This window comes from Diceros bicornis, chromosome 10 (genome assembly GCF_020826845.1).
Source record: "Diceros bicornis minor isolate mBicDic1 chromosome 10, mDicBic1.mat.cur, whole genome shotgun sequence".
Lineage (NCBI taxonomy): Eukaryota > Metazoa > Chordata > Mammalia > Perissodactyla > Rhinocerotidae > Diceros > Diceros bicornis.
This window is the reverse complement of record NC_080749.1, coordinates 44,126,513-44,149,696: the sequence shown is the minus strand read 5'-3', so window position 1 is coordinate 44,149,696 and position 23,184 is coordinate 44,126,513. Positions and strand designations below refer to the sequence as shown.

The 23,184-nt window shown below is 36.2% G+C and overlaps 1 protein-coding gene across 2 annotated transcripts in view; it reads right to left on the bottom strand.

Moving 5' to 3' along the window:
• The window catches only part of SLC4A10 (solute carrier family 4 member 10), a 212,320-nt gene that overhangs the window by 138,282 nt on the left and 50,854 nt on the right, over positions 1-23,184 (bottom strand). For both annotated transcript variants that reach the window (XM_058549098.1, XM_058549099.1), the window contains exon 3: positions 15,370-15,516. In XM_058549098.1, coding sequence (XP_058405081.1) covers positions 15,370-15,516 — 147 coding nt within the window. The remainder of the gene's footprint in view (positions 1-15,369; positions 15,517-23,184) is intronic.

Sequence of the window (23,184 nt, the reverse complement as noted above, 5' to 3'; positions counted from 1 at the left end):
TGCCTTTTCTAGAAACCATATAAACGGAAACATATGGTATATAACCTTTTGAGACTGTCTTAATTCACTTAGCATAATGTTTTTCGAGGTTTTGAGATTTATCTGTGTCACTGAGTGTATCAGTAGTTCATTCTTTTCATTGCTGAGTAATAGTCCATTGTAGGAATATATCACAGTTTGGTTATCCATTCACCTGTTGAAGGTTATTTAGGTTAATTCCAGTTTTTGGCAATTATGAACAGAACTGCTTGGCACAGTTTGGGAGAGCCAGATCCAGGCATTTTCCTTTATGAGGAAGACTCCAGGGGAAGTTCTGAAAGATCGTTAATTTCACTCCCACCCCTGTACCACTGAGCATGCCCCATTCCAGTAGCTATAACTTCACCTTTTTTCTGATCATTTCCTACTCACACCTAGACCTTTTGTTGGAAAAAGAAGTAAGAGAGAAAAGGGCATTTTTATAAAATTTATAGAGACCCATTATGTCCCCCACTTTAGTCGATTTGGGCCACAGTAGGCAGACTTGGCAAGCAGTGGACTCAAACAAGTGGTTATTACACATATGATTTAAGACCATGTCAACCAACAGGAGTATCCAGGTGCCTAATCCAGAATTAAGTATGAATTCCTGAGGCCCCCTTTCAGCGGGACTACCACCTGGAAAGTGTACCAATCAGGCTGGCCTGAGGATGCTATAAGGGGAAAGAATGATGATGCATCATGCCCAAAAATGGTCATGGTGGAATCTCGGATATTTAAAATAAGCTATATAAACACTTTTGTCCTGATCATTATCCACAAAGTAGCTGAGAGGAGATGATCCCTCCCCGGGGAAAGCCACATTCAGTGACCAAACTGCCTTCCTAACGTGTGGACCAGGAGGAAAAGAGGGAGGCTGAGTCAAAAATCTTTTTATTTTGATTTTTGAAGAAGCTCTTCCAACACTTAACAATACCAGAAGCCTACGGATGGTAAGGAATGTGGAAGATCCATCAGATACCTTGACTATCAGCCAATTGTTGAATGGCTCTAGGGATAAAAAGAGCATGATTATCTGACTGCAAATGGTTCAGAAGGCTGAATACATAACAGATTAGTTTCAAGGGTCACAGTTGTGTCTAGAATCGACCGATCAGACTGGTACAGCAACACCATAACCTCAGATTAGAGACATCTGCAGTCCTACTATCAAGATAAAATTTCTTAAGTTCTTGCCTGGTTCCAATGAAGAGCTAAAGGACTTTTCCAGGGTCACAGGCTGACCACAAGAATTTATCTAAAATTCTTTGATTGAGTTTTTCATTCCTCACCAGGTTGCTTATATCAGCATCATAAACCAAATCTGGGGCAATGAGAGCCCAATACCAGTCAATGCCTCATCTATGGTTTCCCCTTGAGTTTGTTTCTTCTCCGAGACTGACTGCCAGATTGTCAAGGAAATCCCCCTGCCTAGAGGAGAGTTAGCATCAACCATTCAGGTAGCTGTCTTTAAATCTACTTCCTGATTCTCAGCCTGCAACTACCATCTCAATTTCTCTTTATTAACAGGCAATAAAGTGGAGGAAAATTTATTGCCTTGCTGACTATATAATTGATCAACAAATTTGCTACCAATACCAATGGACTTCTCTCAAATCCCATTAATCAGCTATGAGGCCTTCAGCCTTCTTCCTTCAAAAAGCCATGTCTCTTTCAGGATCCCTTCCTCATTGCCAAAACTGTCAAGAACTGTGAAAGGGATCAGCATTTATCCTGATAGCTTTATGGACGCTGGCAAAAGACATGAAACTACTGGATCAAAGACAAAAGACAGTTTATCATTCCTATAGTATAGTAAAAATTATTAGAAAATCTAGTAGGAAAAATTCCATTTACTTTAGAAGCAAAGTTATAAGGTTATTTAGGAATAAATCCAACTAAATTATGCAATAGATTTGTGATGAAAATTATAAAACTTCATTGAATGATATAAAAGTAGACCTAAATAATTGAATACATGTATATTAATGGGAAGGCTCAATAGTGGAAAGTTATCTTATTAATTCAATGTTATCCCAATCTGGTATTTTCAAATATTTTTAAAACACAAAAGAATGAGTAAATCAGCAACAAGCACATAGTGATTACTGAAATCTATAATATTAAATATTTTACTTTTGAAAATAAACTAATTAATCAGTTATTTAAAGGATTAGGTTATAACTAAGTCACAACTGAGAGAATTTCAGAAGTCAAAGGTGAAAAATATACATATAATATAAAATATAATATGATGTCATACTTTCTGTATAAATAAATGTTTGTGGTGAGGCCCTATCCCCTCCCTACCTCATTAGCCTTATCTTCTGCCACTCGTTCCCTTGCTACTCCATTCCAGGTACATTAGCCTTCTTTCAGATTCTTAAAATATCATGCTCCTTCCCACTTCAGGATCATTGCACATACTGTTTCCTCTAGCTCTCCTATATATTTTTCACGGTCTACTTCAATGTAATATACTTCAGCCTACCTACCCAGCCTTGCAAAACACACATACAAACACACACATAAACACATTTATATGCAAACAATTAAGTCAGATACCTGTTATCCTAATTCATAGCACTCTATACTTCTCTTTTTACACTTATCTCAATTGTAATTTAAAATTTATTGTGCAATAATAAATTACATATCTTAAATAGAAAATATTTCCATCTGCCAGAATTAGTCTCCTGGAAGGAGACAGAACCAAGTCCCCAGAGAGGAAATTATGCATGCAAAAATGCTTTTAAAATTATAAAGGACTACATAAATATTATTGATGATGATTGATGCTGATGCTAGTGGCAGTGGTGATGGTTATAATGATAATATAGGCCTGTCAAATAGAGAGATTGAAGATTTCAAGCAGGGAGAATGAGAAAATAATAGCACCATTAATTAAAAGAGGGTTGTCAGAATGAGCAGCCAGGATTGTAAGCTGAGAGCTAAAAAGACAATTTTTAGATATGCTGAGTTTGAGGTGACTATGGGACAAACGTATGAAGATGGTCATAAGGCAGCTGGACATTTGATTCTGGAAAAGAGGACAGGTAGAGATACGGGTGGCATTTAACTGGAGAAGTCACATGTTTACAATGGATGAGGACTCAAAAATGCAAGAATAGAGGGGCCGGCCCGGCTGCACAGTAGTTAAATTCGCATGCTCTGTTTCAGCCGCCCAGGGTTTGCAGTTGGGATCATGGGCACGGACCTACACACTGCTCATCAAGCCATGCTGTGGTGACATCCCACATACAAAATAGAGGAAGATGGGCACATATGCTAGCTCAAGGACAATCTTCCTCACCAAAAAAAAGAAAAACAAAAACAAAAAACACAGACACCAAAATGAAAGACTAGAGAAAGAAAACTCAACATCGGGGAAATAATAAGGTTTAAGATTTGGAAGGAGGAAGAGGAGTTAACAAAAGAATCAGAAGAGGAATAGACAGATATATAAAAGGACTGATACATTAAATATATTTAATAAGCATCTTCCATTGGTCAGATACTATTCGAGGCAGTGAATTAGATAGATAGAGACAGAAAAAAAATCTCTGCCTTCAGAGAGCTTTCAGCCGACGCAGAAAGTAGTATAACAGGGCCAAGGTAGAATAGGATTTCAGAAAGAACAAGAAGTCAGGAATGTCAGAGGCTGTAGAATCAATGATGAGAAATGAGTAAGAGCAACAGGATTTGGGTAATCTAATGTTCCAAACCACTGAAATTCCAAAGAACGGGTATTACTTTTATATTCAGAAATAAATAAGCTATTTCCATTTGGAATATAGACCATATTTTCAATAAATTGTTAGTTAAGAAAATCAAATTTAATAGTTATACTATCTGAGGAAAGCCACCAAAAGAATCATAATTGCAAATAGCAAGTTCGTTAGTAAACTTTCATCTTTTTATTATTAGCTATGTTACTCATATTGCTTTAATTACTCACATATTAATTAACCAAGGTCTTAAGTACATTTTTCCTAGTAATCAATGAAAATATTCTCCTTTCTTCAGGCCCTGTCCAAAAGTTCTTTAATTTTCAGGCCCTTTCTGGAGAATAGTCAACAAATATGTTGAAAAATATATGTCTCATAAGTATAACCAGAGAAGTGAACTGGGAAATTTCCATTTTATGTACGTGATCTTCCCATCATGAAGACCACAAGCCTCATGTACTCTGACATTTAGCTGAAGGGAGTAGATTCACGAAACGTTTACCATATGTGTTTCTGAATTACAGACACTTTTCTTCCTCTTTATGCTTGTTACACTTCAGATAAATCAATATTCAGATAATCTATCTTATGAAATCGTGAAATGATGACAAGTTTAATGGTTCTGTTTCACATTCAAGTCTCCAGTCTCTTTGCAGCTCAATAATATTTTCCATCTTCATTTGAACTTTAAAATTTTGCTCATATTATTTAAATGTCATATACAATCTGTGCATTTGGATTCCTATATTTTAATTCATTTACAAAATTGAAATAATATATTATTATTATTAATGCTAATTGGTTAATTTTGTTATAGGGTAACAGATTGATAAAATGAACATTTCAGCTGAAGCACCAAGAACCAATAGGTATTTCTCTCCAAAGGGGATGTAAGACTATATGCAGAATTTACAAACCATCTCCCTAAAAACCTAGTTATCTAACTCTAACTCCTTACCCATGCTAAGGCTATAAAAGGGTCATGAGTTGAAAACAGTAGACACATTCTGGAATGGACTTCCTCAGAGAAAGCTGTAATGTGAGCCCAAATCTCCTTATTCCCAAATCTTCTCCCCTCCCTCTGTATGGGAGCTTGCAAGGAGTAGAGCTCCAAGGGCATCAGAAGAGCTTGATATGTTCCCTGCAATGGACTGGGGTATGAGTCCTGCCTGAGAAACATAAAGTCTGCCTAACTGCTGATGGCTGAGATTGCTGCTTTGAATAACATGCACTCTCCATATTTATCAAAGCAATGAGTGTGTGTGTGTTTTCTGTGAATCATATTTAGGCCGCACACATGACAGGGAGATTAGAGATAGAGAGAGACAGAGAAAGAGAGAGAGAGAGAAAGTGGAATGTTGGGTCATCTTAGATCCTGTCCAAGAGGCCGCCATGGAGCAGTGACAAGACATCAGCAGAGAGAGTCTATCACTATAGCTGAATGCCTATGGGATGAAGAAGAATAAGTAATAAGGCAGAAGAGAGTAGAGATGAGATACCCCCAGGAGAGAATGAGTAAATTCAAATTCTTGCTAAGCCTAGAGAGTGTGACATTAGCTTGCAATAGAACCAGTTAAGTAAGAACTTTGCTGACCCATCCCTCTTAGTTCTCTTCATTTGCTATGCCCCAAACCTGAAGGGATCATAAACTAGAGTTAGGAAGATCTTGGAGCATCTAGAAGAAAGAGAAGAACTTCAAAGTAGGAGGGGAAAAAAAGCAACTACATCCTCTCTCTTCCACTATAGCAGGCGTGGGCAAGAAAAGGCGAAAAAGCATTATGGTTAAAGCTAGTTCAAAGTTTTCGCTATTACATGAGATTAAATATTTTAATTACTGATTAGAGGACTTTGAGTTACCTAAGAGTGACTAGAAAAGCTGTGGAACCCCTCAGAGTTTTCATTCAGGAGCAGAATAACAATTAGACCTAATGAATAAATACAAAGGGATGGTGCAAACAGAAACAGAGTTATTTTACGATTAAATCCCACAACTAGTGCTCATTCAATGAAACAGTTACAAGAATCTTACAAATTATCATAATTCTTTTAAATTCATAAATGAGTCATTAACCTTTAAACTTTATATTTTACTGAAATAGCAGTTGACTATGGTGAGATAATAAAAAGAGAGAAAAAAGACAACACAGATTTTAATTTATTAATTTCTTCTATGGGTCAGGCATTTTCATATACTATCTCTTCTGTCTCACAATGACGTAGTCAAAAGGGCATTGATAATATTCATCTCAAAATGCAATGCAAACAACGAAGGAGCTTAGAAAATAGGGCATCCATGTTCATGGATAGGAAAACTCAATATTGCCAAGATGTCAGTTCTTCCCAACTTAGTCTATAGATTCAATGCAATACCAATCAAAATTCCAGTAAGTTATTTTATGGACATCAACAACCAATTCTTAAGCTTATATGGAAAGGCAAAAGACCCAGAACAGCCAACACGATATTGAAGGAGAAGAACAAAGTTGGAAGACTGACACTACCTGACTTCAAGACTGCCTATAAAGCTACAGTAATCAAGATAATGTGATACTGGAGAAAGAATAGACAAGCAGATCAATGGAACAGAAATAAACTCCCATAAATGCAGTCAACTAAGCTTTGACAAAGGAGCAAAGGCAATACAATGGAGCAAAGATAGTCTCTTCAACAAATGGTGCTGCAACAACTGGATGTCCACATGCAAAAACATGAATCTAGACACAGATCTTATACTCTTTGCCAAAATTCACTTGAAATAGATCATAGACCTAAATGTAAAACATAAAATCTATAAAACTCCTAGAAAATAACAAAGGAGAAAACCTATGGCGGTGCCTTTTTAGATACAAAGACACTATGTATGAAAGAAAGGATCAATAAGCTGGAATTAATTAAAATTAAAAACTTCTGTTCTGTGAAAGACTATGTCAAGAGAAGGAAAAGACAAGCCACAGACCAGGAGCAAATATTTGCAAATGGTGTATCTAATAAAGAACAGTTATCCAAAATATAAAGAACTCTTAAAACTCAACAATAAGAAAACAAACAACCTGATTTAAAAAATGGGCCAAAGACCTTAACAGACATCTCATCAAAGAAGATATACAGATGGCAAATAAGCATACGAAAAGATTCTCCACATCATACGTCAGCAGGGAAATGAAAATGAAAACAACAATGAGATACCATTGCACACCTATTAAAATGGTCAAAATCCAGAATACTGACCACACCAAATGCTGACAAGGATGTAGAGCAACAGGAACTCTCTTACATCGCTGGTGGGAATGCAAAATGGTACAGCCACTGTGGAAGACAGTTTAGTGGTTTCTTACAAAAGTAAACATACTTTCACCATACGATCCAGCAATCAGACTCCTTGGTATTTACCCAAAGGAGTTGAAAACTTACAACCACACGGAAACCTTCACACAGATGTTTATAGAAGCTTTATTCATAACTGCCCAAACTTGGAAGAAACCAAGATGTTCTTCAGTAGGTAAATGGATAAATAAAATGTAGTACATCCAGACAATGAAATATGATTCAGTGCTAAAAAGAAATCAGGTATCAAGCCATGAAAAGACATGGAGGAAGCTTAAATGCATATCACTAAGTGAAAGAAGCCAATCTGAAAAGCCTGCGTATTGTGTGCTTCCAACTATATGACATTCTGGAAAAGGCAAAACTATGGAGACAGTAAAAAAAAAACAGCGGTTGGGGGAGGCAAGGGGAGAGAGAATGAATAGGCTGAGCACAGAAGATTTTTAAGGCATTGAAAATACTCCATATGTTATTATAATGATGGATATATGTCATTATACATTTGTCCATACCCATAGAATTTACAACACCAACAGTGAGCCCTAAGGTAAACTATGGGTTTTTGGTGTCATGAAGTGCCTATGTAGGCTCATCCTTGGTAAAAAATGTACCGTTCTGGTGAGTGATGTTAATAATGAGGGAAGCTATACACGTGCGGGGGCAGAAGGTGTATGGGAAATCTCTGTGCTTTCCTTCCAATTTTGTTGTAAATGTAAAACTGCTCTAAAAAATAAAGTCTTAAAAAGAATAGAGCATCTCGGTTTTTAAATGTTAATTGTTCCCACCACTATGCAGCACTATATCTTATACCTGATTATATATACTTAAGAAATTATAAGAAAGAGGAAAAAGAAACTACATTTATATAGCGTATTTGCTTCAGACATTAGTAAAGGTATTTCTTATTTAGAATGTTAAAAATATGAGATTTGGTTTCATTACCAAATACTTTAAGAAGTTTATCAAACCAAATTTTACAGCAAAATGAACAAGAATTCAATCAGTAGCCAAGTCTCGTGGCTCACTACCTCTTCAAAGGAAGATGCCAGTTTCCTGGATGGAACATGAATGTTTATTTTGAAATGAGACTAATGCATTACTATAAATATCAGATGTACTTAAGAAAATCAACAGTGCAATATATAGATTTCTGATCCAGTTTATCTGAAATAAGAACCTGGTACTGTCTTTTTCCTGAAAGTATTCTATCTGGGTGATGATTATCTAATATCTACTAAACTCGATCTCATCAGAGTCAAATGAAGTACTTCTAATCAGCCTACTTTTGCAGCTAGTTGATCTGGACAAAAAAAAAAAAAATCAGTACTTTGAAGAGCCATTAAGAAAACAGCATAAATTGCAATTTTAGACTTACTCTAAGAAATCAATTAAATTTTTCCATTGGACCTATCCAGTGTGAGCAGATATAGGCGTTTTTTGTTTCACGACAGCCTGTCCTAACTACTCACTCACTTGTCAGCAACCATATCCCAGAGCAGCCATGTCTCAACATTGGAATATGCTCCTGATGTTTTTGAAACATTTTCTCTCATCATGTTTTTAATGACTTATTTCAGTTTACTCTGCGTCAGTAATCTGGGTATCTATAATACTCACCATGCATCCAGTCCCCAAAACTCAATTGCTATGTGCATGAACCTTACATTTAAGACTTATTAGTGTTTCCCCTAATGCTTTATAATACTAGTCATAAAAAAAAAAATGAGGAAATAAGACCCCCACAATTATGAATAAAGAGGATTTGAAAGTTCAAGGTAGGGTATCAGGTATTTAAAAGACTTCTCTAAGACATAACAATAAGAGCAATAGTATAAGAAATGGTGATTTATTAAAGTAGGATAATCTATTCAAGGACTAGACGCATTTTATTTGGATTCAAAAATAACATACGGCTCCCTGTATCTGGCTTTTCATTCTTTAAAGTAGAAATTATTTTATAGGTATTAGGTTATGCTCACAAAAGTCTTTTCACGATCATTCTTCCAACCATACTTTTAGCATTCTAAAGAAGGACTCAGATTAGGTTTCAATATAGCATATGTTCAAAATGTGTTAACCAATGACCATTTTTTTCATGTCTATGCATCTTAAAATTGTATGACATAAATCATGTAAATTACAGTACCATCAAAATCAGAAAGAATTTTTAAGCATAAATATTTCTCCTCTATTGATAGGTACTTTATTTATTTTAAAGATGGTCACTGAAAACATAGAGCATGGTAATCCAAACTGTAGCCAAGAATATGGTAGATAAGAGAAGGGAATGGTTCCATATTTTCTAAAATATATAATGGAAATAACAGTGTAGAGAAATTTGCACTAGAGAATAAGGGTCTCAGCCTCTTATCAGCCTCTTCTGGAATCTGCAGAGACATCAAAAGACACCATTAAGACAGTGAAAAGATAAGCCACAAATGTGAGAAGATATTTGAAATGTATAAAAGCAACAAAGGACTAATATCCAAAATATATAAAGAACTTCTACAAATCAATAAGAAAAAAACAATTCAGTAAAAAACAAAACAAAAAAAACAACCACAAGCGTAAGACTCGACACGGAAGAGGCTATCCAAATGGCCAAAAAGCACATACAAAGTTGCTCAACCTCATTAGTAATCAGGAAATGTAAGTTAAAACAACAACATACCATCTCACACCTTACCAGATGGCTGATGTTAAAAGAATAAAATTGCCAAGTATCGACAAGAATGTAAAACAACATAAACTTTCATACTTTGCTGGTGGGGGTGTAAATACGTACCCTGCTTTGGAAAATGGTTTGGCACTATCTATTCAAGCTGAAAATATGCATAGCCTCTGACTCAGAAATAAATGATTTCATTCCTAGGTATGAGAAATGCATATGTGCACCAAGAGACATATACAAAAATGTTCACAGCAACATTATTCATAGTAGCCTCAAAATGTAAATGATTCAGGGGCCAGCTCTGTGGTGTAGTAGTTAAGTTCAGCGCATTCTGCTTCAGTGGCCCAGGTTAGAGGGTTTGGATCCTGGACGTGGACCTACATCACTCATCAGCCACACTGTGACAGCGAACCACATATAAAAGTAGAGGAAGATTGGCAGAGATGTTAGTTCAGGGCTAATCTTCCTCAGCAAAAAAATAAATAAATAAAAATAAATGATTCAAATGTCCATCAATAGTAGAATGTATGGTATATACAAGCAAATTAATACTATATAAAAATGAAAATGAATAAACTAATGTTATAGCCAAAAACATCGGTGAATCCCACAAACACAATAGTGAGCAACAGAGCAAGACACAAACAAATACTTCTTGTACGGCTTCATTTATATAAAGTTCAAAAACAGGCAAAACACCCAGTCTAAGAAGACAGGCTAGAGATCCTTTTGGGGAGGAGCGAGAGAATATGACTAGGAGTGAGGACAAAGGGGGTTTCAAGAGTGCTAGCTGAGATGGTAGTTACACAGATGTTTCTTTGTGATAATTCATTGAGTTGCACATTTATGTTTCTATGTTTTAACACTTATAAACACTTGTGTTATACTTTATAATAAAATAATTTTTAAAAAGTATACTGATATTCTTACATATCTGCCAATTGGGAGTTAAATAGGAACAGAAAGCCATTGTCCATCAAAAAATAGCTTTTTGAAGTCATGTTTTCTATATTTGCTTCATTTTTCCTGTGTGTGTACAATTTACCATCTAAGACTGGAAAAATCCTAGGTCTAATTCCAGAGTTGTGTTAATTTATACAGTACATTTGTGTGCCACATTTTTAAAAAAACATTTAAGAGAGTCTTTGTTTTTTTAGATTTATTTTTACTGCTTATAGATTAACTAATTGTAACTGACAGACTCCTGTCATCTTTCCTGTTACATTCTTTGTTGGGAGGCTGAGGAACAAATCAACGTTGAAGTGTTCTGAATTTCTCCCACTATCTTTCATATTTTCACTGACTTCAAGCTTATGCTTCAAACTTCTTTTTAAACAACTCATCCATGTTCCCAGTTGAAAATATAATTTCAAATTATACAAGGTGAATGAAAGACGACATTAAAAATAACAAGATGCAAAATTTTAGCAGTTTTCTGTTATCAGGGAATTGATTGTAATAGGAAGGAGAATTAATTAATCACCACATTCTTATATGAACTATCATGTTTATTAAGTGCAGTAACAAAAGTAGTTGAACTTATTTGCAGTTATCAAAAGTTTTTTGTATAATCAAAGCATCACCACCACCACTACCACACAGCTGAAAAGCTGGGTCTCTCTTGGACTCACCTAGAAATCGTATTCAGACCATCAGATCTGGTGGATTGGAACCAGCCATTGCAGGTCTGTGACATAATCATAATCTTTTTTGGCTACTGACTAGGCCTGTTCACTTGTACCTGGATGCAGCACTAACACAGCCAGGTTCCTAACAACTCTGCCTTACATGATTGGGTCATACAATAAAGCAAGATGTTGTTGATATTTCTCACATATTGGATTGACAAAACTTTTTAAGAGTGCCAAAATTCAAACATGTCCCCCAAAATATTTTTAAGTTAATGTTTGCTCCAGAAATATAAGCCCAAATTATTGCACATCTTCACAAACCCATACTCCAGTTTACAATATAAAACTTCCAGGTTCCCAACAGAGGGACCTGATGCTTCCTCGTATTCTCCTCTATCTTACACCTCTTGGGACGGTGAATTCTGAAGAATTTTCAGGCACATGTAGGAATGTCTTCAAAAGATTTTCTCTGAAATCCTTCCAAGTAGAATAATTATTCTTAAGTAGCCAGAAATTTTCTTTGAAGCCTTCAGCATAGTAATCTCATATATCCTCACTATGCAGGATATCAAAGCCCAAATCAAGTGGGATGGTGTTTATAACATGGTTTCAGTCTCAGAACATGACTGAGTACTTGATTATCAAGGCAACTGAACTGACTGTGGAACAGGAATAAAGGCAGATGACTAGTCCTGAAGAAACTGAAAAAAGTAAAATCTAGGAAGTTCCACTGCTTAGAGACCACCAAGGTGCCAAACCTTTGTCCCTGATAAAACAGATCTCAGGTCTAAATGTTAATGAAGATACTCAGATGGTTGGGGGAGGAACGAGGCAGGTGGCATTCAAAAATAGTGGCTGACACATCAGACAGAGAATCTGGGCCACCCGACTTATTTCTGTTTCACCAAATAAAGAGGCAGAAGCTTCTTAGGATCAATGGTTCTTGATTCCAGCTGGATATTAAATCATCTGGGGTATTTTTTTAAAATACCAGTACCAAAGGAAATAATATTAATTAAAGTTTGAGGGTGGGGCTCAAAAAAAATCAATATTTTTTTTAAAGCTCCTCATATGATTCTAACGTGCTAATGTGCATGTAAGTTACCTAAGGATATTATTAATATACAGATTCTGATTCAAGAGGTCTGGGGTGGAGCCTGAGGTTCTGCATTTCTTTTTTTTTTTTTTGTGAGGAAGATCAGCCCTGAGCTAACATCCATGCTAATCCTCCTCTTTTTTTTTTGCTGAGGAAGACCAGCTCTGAGCTAACATCTATTGCCAATCCTCCTCCTTTCCCCCGCCCCCAAAGCCCCAGTAAATAGTTGTATGTCATAGCTGCACATGTCAATGCTGTACGTGGGATGCGGCCTCAGCATGGCCGGAGAAACGGTGCGTCAGTGCGCGCCTGGGATCCGAACCTGGGCCACCAGTAGCGCCGCGCGCGCACTCAACCGCTAAGCCACGGGGCCGGCCCCAGATTCTGCATTTCTAATAAGCTTGGAGGTGAGGCTAATATTGCTAACTTATGGATCACACTTTGAATAGCAAAGTTTCTAGAATAGTGGATCTCAACTTTGGCTGCACATTAGAATCACCTGTGCTTGGACCCCAACCACAGAGATTCTGACTGGTATGGGGCTTGGCCATCAATATGTTCTTAAAACTCCCAGGTGTAATCAATGTTGAGAACTACTGTTCTGGAAAAACAGACATAATGCACCCAGCTGTGGAGAAAGAGAAAGAGAGGACAGAGGCAGAGGGAACAAACTTATTTTTGTTTGTTTGCTAAATGTTTCCAAGATGATGTCAATATATTTTCTCAAACACTAGAAGATGATGAAAACTCTAAGTAACCATTAAAGCTTAATCCAACATATAATCCATTCCCAGAGTCTAAGAGGGAATCTGTACTAACTATAAGCAGCTGGAGCTTGAATGAGAAAAATCTACCCAACTGTCTCTTTATTACATTCCCAGACTCCACTTCATGAAATAAAAGACGCCTGAAAACGAGGGGGACACTTTCACATCTCCGCTCCCTGCCCACTGACTCTGAGACGCCATCCTCTATCATGCGGTACAGGATATCCAGAGTAGTTTTATTTACACACTCCCCACCAACAATCATTCTGTCTCTGGCAGAAGTACATGGTTGTTGGGGAAGTTTAATGCCCATAACTATACACAGAGATGGAGACAAGGTGCATACTGATGGTAGTGCCTAAGAAAAAAATATTAACAGTCTGTAAAAATACTACAAATCAATGAAGAGTCAAAATAATCTCAATGGCCCAAAGGAAGATCATACCTCTGAAAATTATCTACTTCAGGATCAAAAGAAAATGTCCAGAAATAGCTGGGGATCATTAATAGACTAGAAAAACATACTCTACCAAGCAGAAAAGAAAAGCCTAATTAGGAAAGGATGGGAGGAAACGTACAGAAAATAGGATGAGATAAGAAGGAATTTTAAGAAAACTAAAAATGTAACTAGAAAATCAAAATCCATAATAGAAGTAGTAAAATGAAGAACTGATATTGCCAATAATCAAATGAATAATGAGAGACAAACTTTAAACTACAAAGGAAAAGGTCAAAGAGCTGATATCATAAATCCAATATGCAGATAATTAATATTCACAAAGAAGAGAACAAAGTAAATGGAACAGAATCAGATAAAATAGGAAAATGTTCTCTAAGTGGAAAAATATCAGTGTGTGCACATTGGACAGGCTTTTTAATACAGCCACCATTAGGCCTACCTTCGCAAATTTTCTTAGTTAAAGGGACACAGAAAATTGTCGATAAGCACTCAGGCATAAAAGACATGACCTTAAAAAATGAAAAGAACATAGACTACAGACTTCTTTGCCACACTTATTGAAAACAGATATTGACGAAAGCAATATCTATAAAGTAGTAAAAGTAAAATTGTTACCCCAAACTTTATACGCCACTAACTTAATTCATATCTGAATACAACTGAATGACTAAAGGGAGAATGTGGGTTTGAGGGCGGTTGGGGACTGTTTAAGAGGGGAGAGACTCTATCATGTTTAAAAGATGATGAGAATAATCCAGTTGAGAGGAGAGGTAAACTAGATATAAATTGTGTAAATTTCCAGGTGGGAGAGAACAGGAAGTAAACATAATTGAAAAGAAAATTCCCACATTATATCAAGAGATAGGAGGATATTTGCAGATGTAGGCATATAGGTGTGTATGTTTAATAGGAAGGAAGTTGAATGAATTCTTTCTGATGACATATAAGGAAATAAAGAAAGAATGATAATAACATGGACTGGAAAAAAGTAGAGAGATCAAGTAGTTACTCAACCAAGCAAGAAGGATAAAAGCTGTGATCAGAGAGCAAGTGAATGCACTGGTGACTTCAGAGGTGGAGTAATTATGGATGAGTAGGTGAGCCAGGTGCAGTGAAGGAGAGGGCCATAGGAGATAGGAAGGTCGAGGAACCGAAAGCCAGGTTCTTGGTTATGTCATGTACACAGGCTCTCATGACACTCAGGAATTGTTAACAAGTACCATATCACTATACTTTGATATTCTGTATACACTTTCAAAGGAAGAACATTGAAAATAGTAGAACATTCATGTTCTAAGGTGGAATTTGGGCGGCATCAGCAATAGCGTAAGTGGGAAGTTAAAAAAGGCATTTCCCCCGGATTTTCAAACCACTTAGAGCAATGACTTTGTATAAATTATCAAGAGTTTATACAACTAAGCTTTACTACTTAAATATATTTCCTCAATCACAAATCTAAGCCAATTCTCACCTTCACAAAGTAGAACACAAAAGAAAAATAAAGATCAAGCTTTCTCTCTCCCACTTCTCCCCAGTCTGCCCAACCCAACATCATTTACAAAAGTATAAACAATTTTATGAATATGAGGTATTACTGCTAATTATAGATTGTACAAACAAGTATAATATTACTATAATCATAAATTTAATAAAAGCAAGGAGAAAGATTCTTACCAAAGGAAGGTGACTCCCTTCCATCCTCTAATCCCGAATCTCGCTCTCTGTCTCTCTTTCTGTGTTTATGACCACGATGCCTGTGGCGTCGATGGCTTTTTCTTCCTCCCAGGGGCACATGAACTCCAATAAATAGTGTCCGATGACCTTCATCAAAAGTAAAGGCACAAATTAAAGTCTAAATTATTCCAGAGCACAGAAGATGATGATTTACATATTAATGAAAACTCAGTTCAATTCAATCCAGCAAACAGTTTTTGAATGTTTATATGTACAACTTGGGTCTTGGCACTTTATTTTGGCACTATACCTATTTAAGTATACCACAAGTCTATCACAAACATTTACAATACTAATTATTTGGTTATATATTTTATAATCACCATTAATTTAACTATCTTAATAATCTCTCTGCTTCTATTCCCCATAGTTTATAACCATACTCTCCTCATTAAAAAAAAATTGTCAACTAACCACGTTCTCACCAGCTCCCTTCCCTTCACAATTAAGTGTGTGAAACAATCACTATCTCTAATAAAACAGATTTCACCAAGGCCCCTAGTAAGGCCAAATTCCATGGAGTGTTTTCAGTTCTATCCGTGGCACCTGATATCATTGACCACTCTCTTCTCTATGACTTTACTTTCTCTTGGTTCTTCTCCTCCTCCTTTGTTTTATTCATATTAGTTTCCTTCGCTCGTTCTTATATTTACTCATTCAAGGTTGGAGAACCTTAGGGCTCTGTCTTTGATCTCACGATTTTAACTAATACATATATATTGCAGGCTCTGAGACCTACATCTTGATGCCAGATCTTTCTCTAGGACTGCAGACCTATGTATCCATCCACCTATTGGACATACTACTTAGATATCCATCCCACAGGCATGTCAAATGCAATATATCTATGGAACTCATCCTTTTCTTTGTCTTCCAAGTATTAACTACCTGTCTTCTATCTCAGTAAATGCACCATCTGTCCAGTCATCTCAAAGCCCATCTAATTTATCACCAGTCCTACTTTACATCTCTTGAATCCATTCTCTCTTCAATATCCTTAGTTGGACCCTCATCATCTTTCACCAGGACTATTAGAACATTTTCCTTATTGTTTTTTTTTCCTAACTCCAACCTTGTCCAATCTCTTATCTATCCTTAATGCTGATGACTTTTTTTTTCAAAAATGCAAATCTGACTACATTACGCCCCTGCTTTAAACTCCTTGATTGCGCTCTGTTGCCTATAAGATAAAGTTTTTAGCACTCTATGAGGCCAAACTATATCTGACCTCTGCCTATTTCTCCAGCCAGCTTCTAAACACACTCTGCTTAACACAATACAATCCAGTGTGTGCGCCTTCATCCCTGAATAGCCAGATGTTCTCAAATCTCTCTGCTTTTACTTAATGCTGTTATTCTTCCAACTGTATGAAATGTCTTTGTTTCTCCAGACTATCTGATGAATACCTACTCATTTCCCAAGTCTCAGTTCAAAGATTATGCCATCTATAAAATTTTTCCACTCTAAATATAGTTGACCATTTTGCCCCTTAGGACCCTCTAGCACTTAATCAGATAAATTAAAGCACAATAACTCTTGATTGTAATTATTTACTTATAAGTAGTTTTCCTCTTATGAATCTTCTCTAGGGAAGGCCCATGTGTTCATCATTTTGTATCTTTGGCACCTGACACAGTGCCTGGCATACAGCAGATGCCTAACAAATGTTTACTGAAATTATGAATGTCTTATTGAGTGGTATTGTGCTAGGTATCAGGGATACACGTATAAATAAGAATTTATTTTATTCTCATAAATCAGCAGGTTTCAGTTCTCCCAACTTATGTAAAAAGTGGCATTCACAAGTAGTATATGTTGCACTGGGTATCTCCTGGATGAATATATCAGAATCAATGAGAAGATGTGCACCCCCCAAAAACAGACATGCATTAATGTATGCATTCAACACAATTGCAAATTTCTGACATCATTATTTTCATGGAACTTGAACAAACAATCTAAAATGTATATGGAAAAACTTGAAAGAAAAATAACCAAGTTCAGGGAGAGAGAACTTACCTCACCAGATATCAAGACATACCACAAAGTTGAATACTTCAAATAATTCACAAACTTTGGCATCTTAAACATTAGTAATTTCCAAATTACTTGGACCATCACTACATTGTAATCTCTAATACGTTGAAGGCTATCAATCAGGGAGAAAGTGTAGGGCAAGAAAGAGAATTCAGATAGAGCCTTGCATAAAACTAGCATTTAAGACTCAGAAAAAGAGAAATCAAAGGCTTAAAAACAATTAAAAAAAAAATGAAGTCACAGACTTCCAATTAAACATGGGAGATTAAACATCTGCTTTTTATCTCTACTGTTCTGGAAACTGTCTTCTTAATGCCAAGTTAGGAAATGATTTCTTAAACAGCACTAACCATAAAAGAAATGATTAACAAATATTTTTACATTAAAATCAGGAACTTCTCTTCATTATATGAGGGTGGGGAAAAAGAGCCTCAAAGCATGAAAATATATTTGCAACACATATAACTGACAAAGGACCAATACACTAGCTATAAAAAGAAATCTTACAAATCCTAAGAAAAAGATGAAAATCCAATGAGAAAATAGGCAAAAAAACTTGAACAGGCACTTAATAAAAGAGAAAATTAAAATGGCTAATAAACATAGGAAAACGTGCTCAACTCCATTAGCTCTTAGCAAAATGGAAATTCAAACCAGAATGAGATATCTCTATATTCCCACCACCTTGGCAAAAATTGAAATGGTTGACAATTCTATGCCTTGCTGTGACACAGACGAGTTTCTCACGTACTCCTAGTAGTAGTCTACTACTGGTGGAACTACTTTGAAACAGTGTTGCATTTTCTACTGAAATTGAAATTATTCATACTTTATGACCCAGGAATTTCCCGGGACCCTAGAGAAATGCATGCAGATGTATTTACGTATAAGAGATATATAAGAATGTTTATAGCAGCACTGCTTATAAAGACAAAACACTGGAAACAACCCAAAACTCCATTAATAGAATGTATAAATGAAGTAGGGTGTATCCACACAATGGGATATATACAACAACAATGAAAAAATTACAGATATGCACAAAAACATAAATGAATCTCACAAACATACTATTAAGCAAAAAAAAAGTATAATTCCCTTATAAAGCTTTCAAAATAGAAAAACTAAAATATATTGTTCAGGGATGCATATACAGGAAAAGATCAATACAAAAGTCAGGATAGTTTCTACCTCGGGCATAAAGGAGAGTAGGAGTTGTGACTGGGGAGAGGCACATGAAGAGCTTTCGCGGTGCTAGAAATGTTCTGTTTCTTGATACAAGTTTTTGCTTTAAAAATATTTATTAAGGGCGCTGGCCTGGTGACGTAGTGGTTAAGTTCGTGCACTCTGCTTCCACAGCCTGGGGTGCTGGTTCGGATCCCAGGCACCGACCCACACACTGCTCATAAGCCATGCTGTAGCAGGCATCCCATATATAAAGTAGAGGAAGATGGGCACGGATGTTAGCCCAGGGCCAATCTTCCTCAGTAAAAAGAGGAGGATTGGCAACAGATGTTAGCTCAGGGCTACTCTTCCTCACCAAAAAAAAAATTTATTAAACTTTAGGGGCTGGCTGGGTGGTGTAGCAGTTCAGTTCGAGCATTCTGCTTTGGTGGCCTGGGGTTTACCAGTTCAGATCCTGGGTTCAGACCTACTCACCGCTCATCAAGCCATGCTGAGGTGGTGTCCCACACAGAAGAACTAGAAGGACCTACAACTAGGATACAAAACTATGAACTGGGGCTTTTGGGAGAAAAAAGAAAAAGAGGAAGATTGGCAACAGATGTCAGCTCAGGGCTAATCTTTCTCCAAAAAAAAAAAAAAGAAACCTTTATAAAAAAGAACTTATTTATTAAACTTTATACATAAGCTTTCTGCACTTTTCTGTATGTATGCTTCACTTCACAGTTATTAAAAAAAAAAAAGAGAGTTTCAAGAAGGTGCAGTTACCAGTTTATATGCTAAAAATGAGTCAAACAAGATTAAGACTAAAAATTAGCCATTACAGTTGGAAATTAATGTTTATCTGTAACCTTCTTGAGAGCATTTTCAGTGGATGGCGAAATGAATAAAAATTGAGGAAGTTTAGACAGTGAATATCTCCTAGAGTTGCAAATAAAGACTTTTCAGAGAGGTGGTACTTGAACTAAATTTAAAGATTGCAAAGGTTTCTAACAATTACTGATTAAGATAACCATTCCCAGATGGACAAATATAAAGGGCACCATGGACCTGGCTGGCAAGTCCAGAGGGCCTGACTGGATATAGTGAATATTGCCTTTGTTTGTGGAATGTGGATCTGATGGGCAATTGCCAGAAGTAACATCCTAAGAAGTTACCAAGTCAAGGCTAAAATAAACAATCTGAAACCATATCCAAACATCATAAGATGAGAAAAGGACGCCAAGACACACAGCTGAACTGATGTCTTGAGGACATTAAATGCAAGGAAGACCAAGCTGAAGGAATTTCCGGAGACAAATCTTGTAGGGCTGGTGAAAAAGTCAAGACTCATTTGGGTAAATAACTCTGAGCACAATTGCTGGATCATATGGTAAGCTTATGTTTACCTTTGTAAGACACTGCCAGACTGTCTTCCAAAGTGGCTGTACCATTTTGCATTCTAACCAGCAATGAATGAGAGTCCCTGTTGCTCCACATCCTTGTCAACATTAGGTGTTGTCAGTGTTTTAGATTTTAGCCATTCTAATGGGTGTTCAGTGGTATCTGACTATTTTAATTCGCAAGTCTCTGATGACATATGATGTGGAGCATCTTTTTATATGCTTATTTACTATCTGTATATCTTCTTTGGTAAGGTATCTGTTCATATTTTTTCCTATTTTATAATTGGATTGTTTGTTTTTGTATTGTCGAATTTTAAGAGTTCTTTGTATATTTTGGATATTTCCTTTATTAGATATGTGTTTCAAGAATTTCCTCCCACTCTTTAGCTTGTCTTTTCATTCTTGTAACAGTATCTTTCGCAGAACAGAGGTTTTAATTTTAAAGAAGTCCAATTTATCAATTTTCCTTTCATGGATTGTGTTTTTCGGTGCTGTATCTAAAAAGTCATGGCCAAATTCAAGATCATCTAGATTTTCTCCTATGTTATCTTCTAAAAGTTATATAATTTTGTGTTTTACATTTAGGCCTGTGATCCATTTTGAGTTAATTTTTGTGAAAGGTATAAGTGTCTAGATTCTAATCTAAATACCTAATTCATTCATTAGGTATTGGCTCGAATAAGTTGAAAAACAATGTTCACACTAAAACTTGCATACAAATGTTTATAGTAGCTTTTTCATAATTGTCTAAAAAAAATTGGACACAACCAAGATGTCCTTTAATAGATGAATGAATAAACAAACTGTGGTACATCCATACAATGGAGTATTATTCAACAATGAAAAGAAATGAGCTATCAACCATGAAAACACATGGAGGAACCTTAAATGCGTATTGCTAAGTGAAAGAAGCCAGTGAGAAAGCTAAACACTGTAGGATTCCAACTATATGATGTTCTGGAAAAGGTAAAATATAGAGACAATAAAAATATCAAAGGTTGCCAGGGATTCAGGGGGAGGGAGTAGGGATGAATAGGCGGAGCATAGGGCATTTTTAGAGAAGTGGCACTGTCCTGTATGATAGTGTAATGGTGAATATGTAATGTTATATATTTGTTCAAAACCCATAGAAATATACAAAACAAAGAATAAATCCTAATGTAAACCATGAACTTTAGTTAATAATATTATATTAATATTGGTTCATCGATTGTAACAAATGTACCACACCAATGTAAAACGTTAATAATAGCGGAAACTATGTACCGAGTGGAGGGGGCATATGGGAACTCTGAACTTTCTGTGCAATCTCTGCAAACCTAAAACCGATCTAAACAATTGTCTTTTAATTTTTTTTAAAAAAGTCAAGACTCATAGCTCTAGTCATGGCACTGAGTAGCTTAGCACTGACTAGCAATAGAGAAATTTATTTCATGAGGATGTAGAAGCAAAAGCATAAGCAAATAAGGGGGTATTTGTGTCAGTGAGTAGATTACATGTAAGAGGAGAGAGGGCTAGCATTGTGTTCTCAGGGTCATACATTTTAGGAAAATTTATGAATGTAAGATACCTTCATAATGGGGGGCACTTGAGTGTCTATGGACATTTTGGGAAACTAAGAGGAAATAGAGTTGGAGAAACATTTAGGTTGGGTTTAGTGGAACATATTTACGTGATTCACAGACATTTCCATATATGAGTAAGCTATTGTTAGCGATCCTAGAGTTGGAATAGCTTCCAGGAATACTCCTAGTACTCACTGCGCCAAACTCACCTGACACTGTGACACAAAGGTTCAGGGCTGAAGTGGTGTCACAATGTGCAGAGGTATCACAATCTATCTAGGCATTAGAAGTATGTGGGTAGTGGAGAAGAAGCAAAGTTTCAATTGTATAGAGCCAGAGTTAGTCTCTGGAAAATTCATCCAGATCTTATAGGTCATATATGCAAAAAGCTTGATAGAAGTTTTCTTAAATTTTAAGACAATCCTGAAAATGTTCATGAAATTGTAAATGAGTTGTAAAGATGAAAGAAATCTTTCTAGACTATCATTAATAAAAAAATAAATTTTAATTAATCATGATAAAGACTGAGTTAATTTTCCATATTCTTTACAGAAAATAATACTAAAATATTGCTGACATTATAAGTCAAAAATTTAGGTAAAAAAGTATTACAGAGGTACGTCAGGCAGTTAATTAAAAATAGTATGCTATTTGTCCAAATGTTATGACTTTGTGCTATTTATCAGTTTCCAAATAAGTATTTGTTTTGATTTTTTCTCATTCTAAATAAATATTCACCTCTGTACCTAATCTGTATTCAAATTTTGAATTCTTTTTTTTAGAGAACCCACAAAACTGCATATGCTTCAGTCCCCACAAAACCTAAATCTGCCCCTAATACCATCGATATATGGACAACTCCCAATTTTGTGTCTCCAGCTCAAACCTCTTTCCCAAACTCCAAACTGGCATATCCAATTGCTTACCTGACACCTCTACTGCATGTCTAAAAGACATTTTAAAATCAACGTGTTCAGGACTAAACTCCTAATATTCCCCATCCCCAGCCCCTCCAATAAACTGCTCCCCACAATCTTGTCCATCTCAGTTGATGACAAAACATTTGTCTACTTGCTCAGACCAAAAACCGTGGAATCATTTAAGACTCCTCTCTTTCTCTTAAGCCCAATCCATTGGGGGAACCTGTTGGGACAGTTTTCAAAATATATCCAGAATTTGTCCACTTATTATTTCACTTTATCACTCGGATCAGGGCCACATCACACCCACCCTTGGTTACTGCAACAGCCTCCCAAACAGAAGAGTTTATCTTTAGACCCCACGGTCTGTTCTAAACACAGCAGCAGTGTAGTTCTCTTAAAATGCAAGTTAGATCATATCATCTCTCAGCTAAACCTTCTAATGTTACCCAATTTCACTCAGGGAAAAGGCCAAGGTTTTTCTAATGCTCCACAATGCCCTCTGCGATCTGCACACCCCATTCTTGTTAGCTCTCTGATCTCTCCTGCCGATCTCCTTTTCACTCCATTTCCCTCGAGCCACGCTGGCCTCCTAGCTGTTCTCACTGCCTCTGGGAACTCCCCACTGTCTTTTTTCACTGCCTGAAATATTCTTCCTACTTGGAT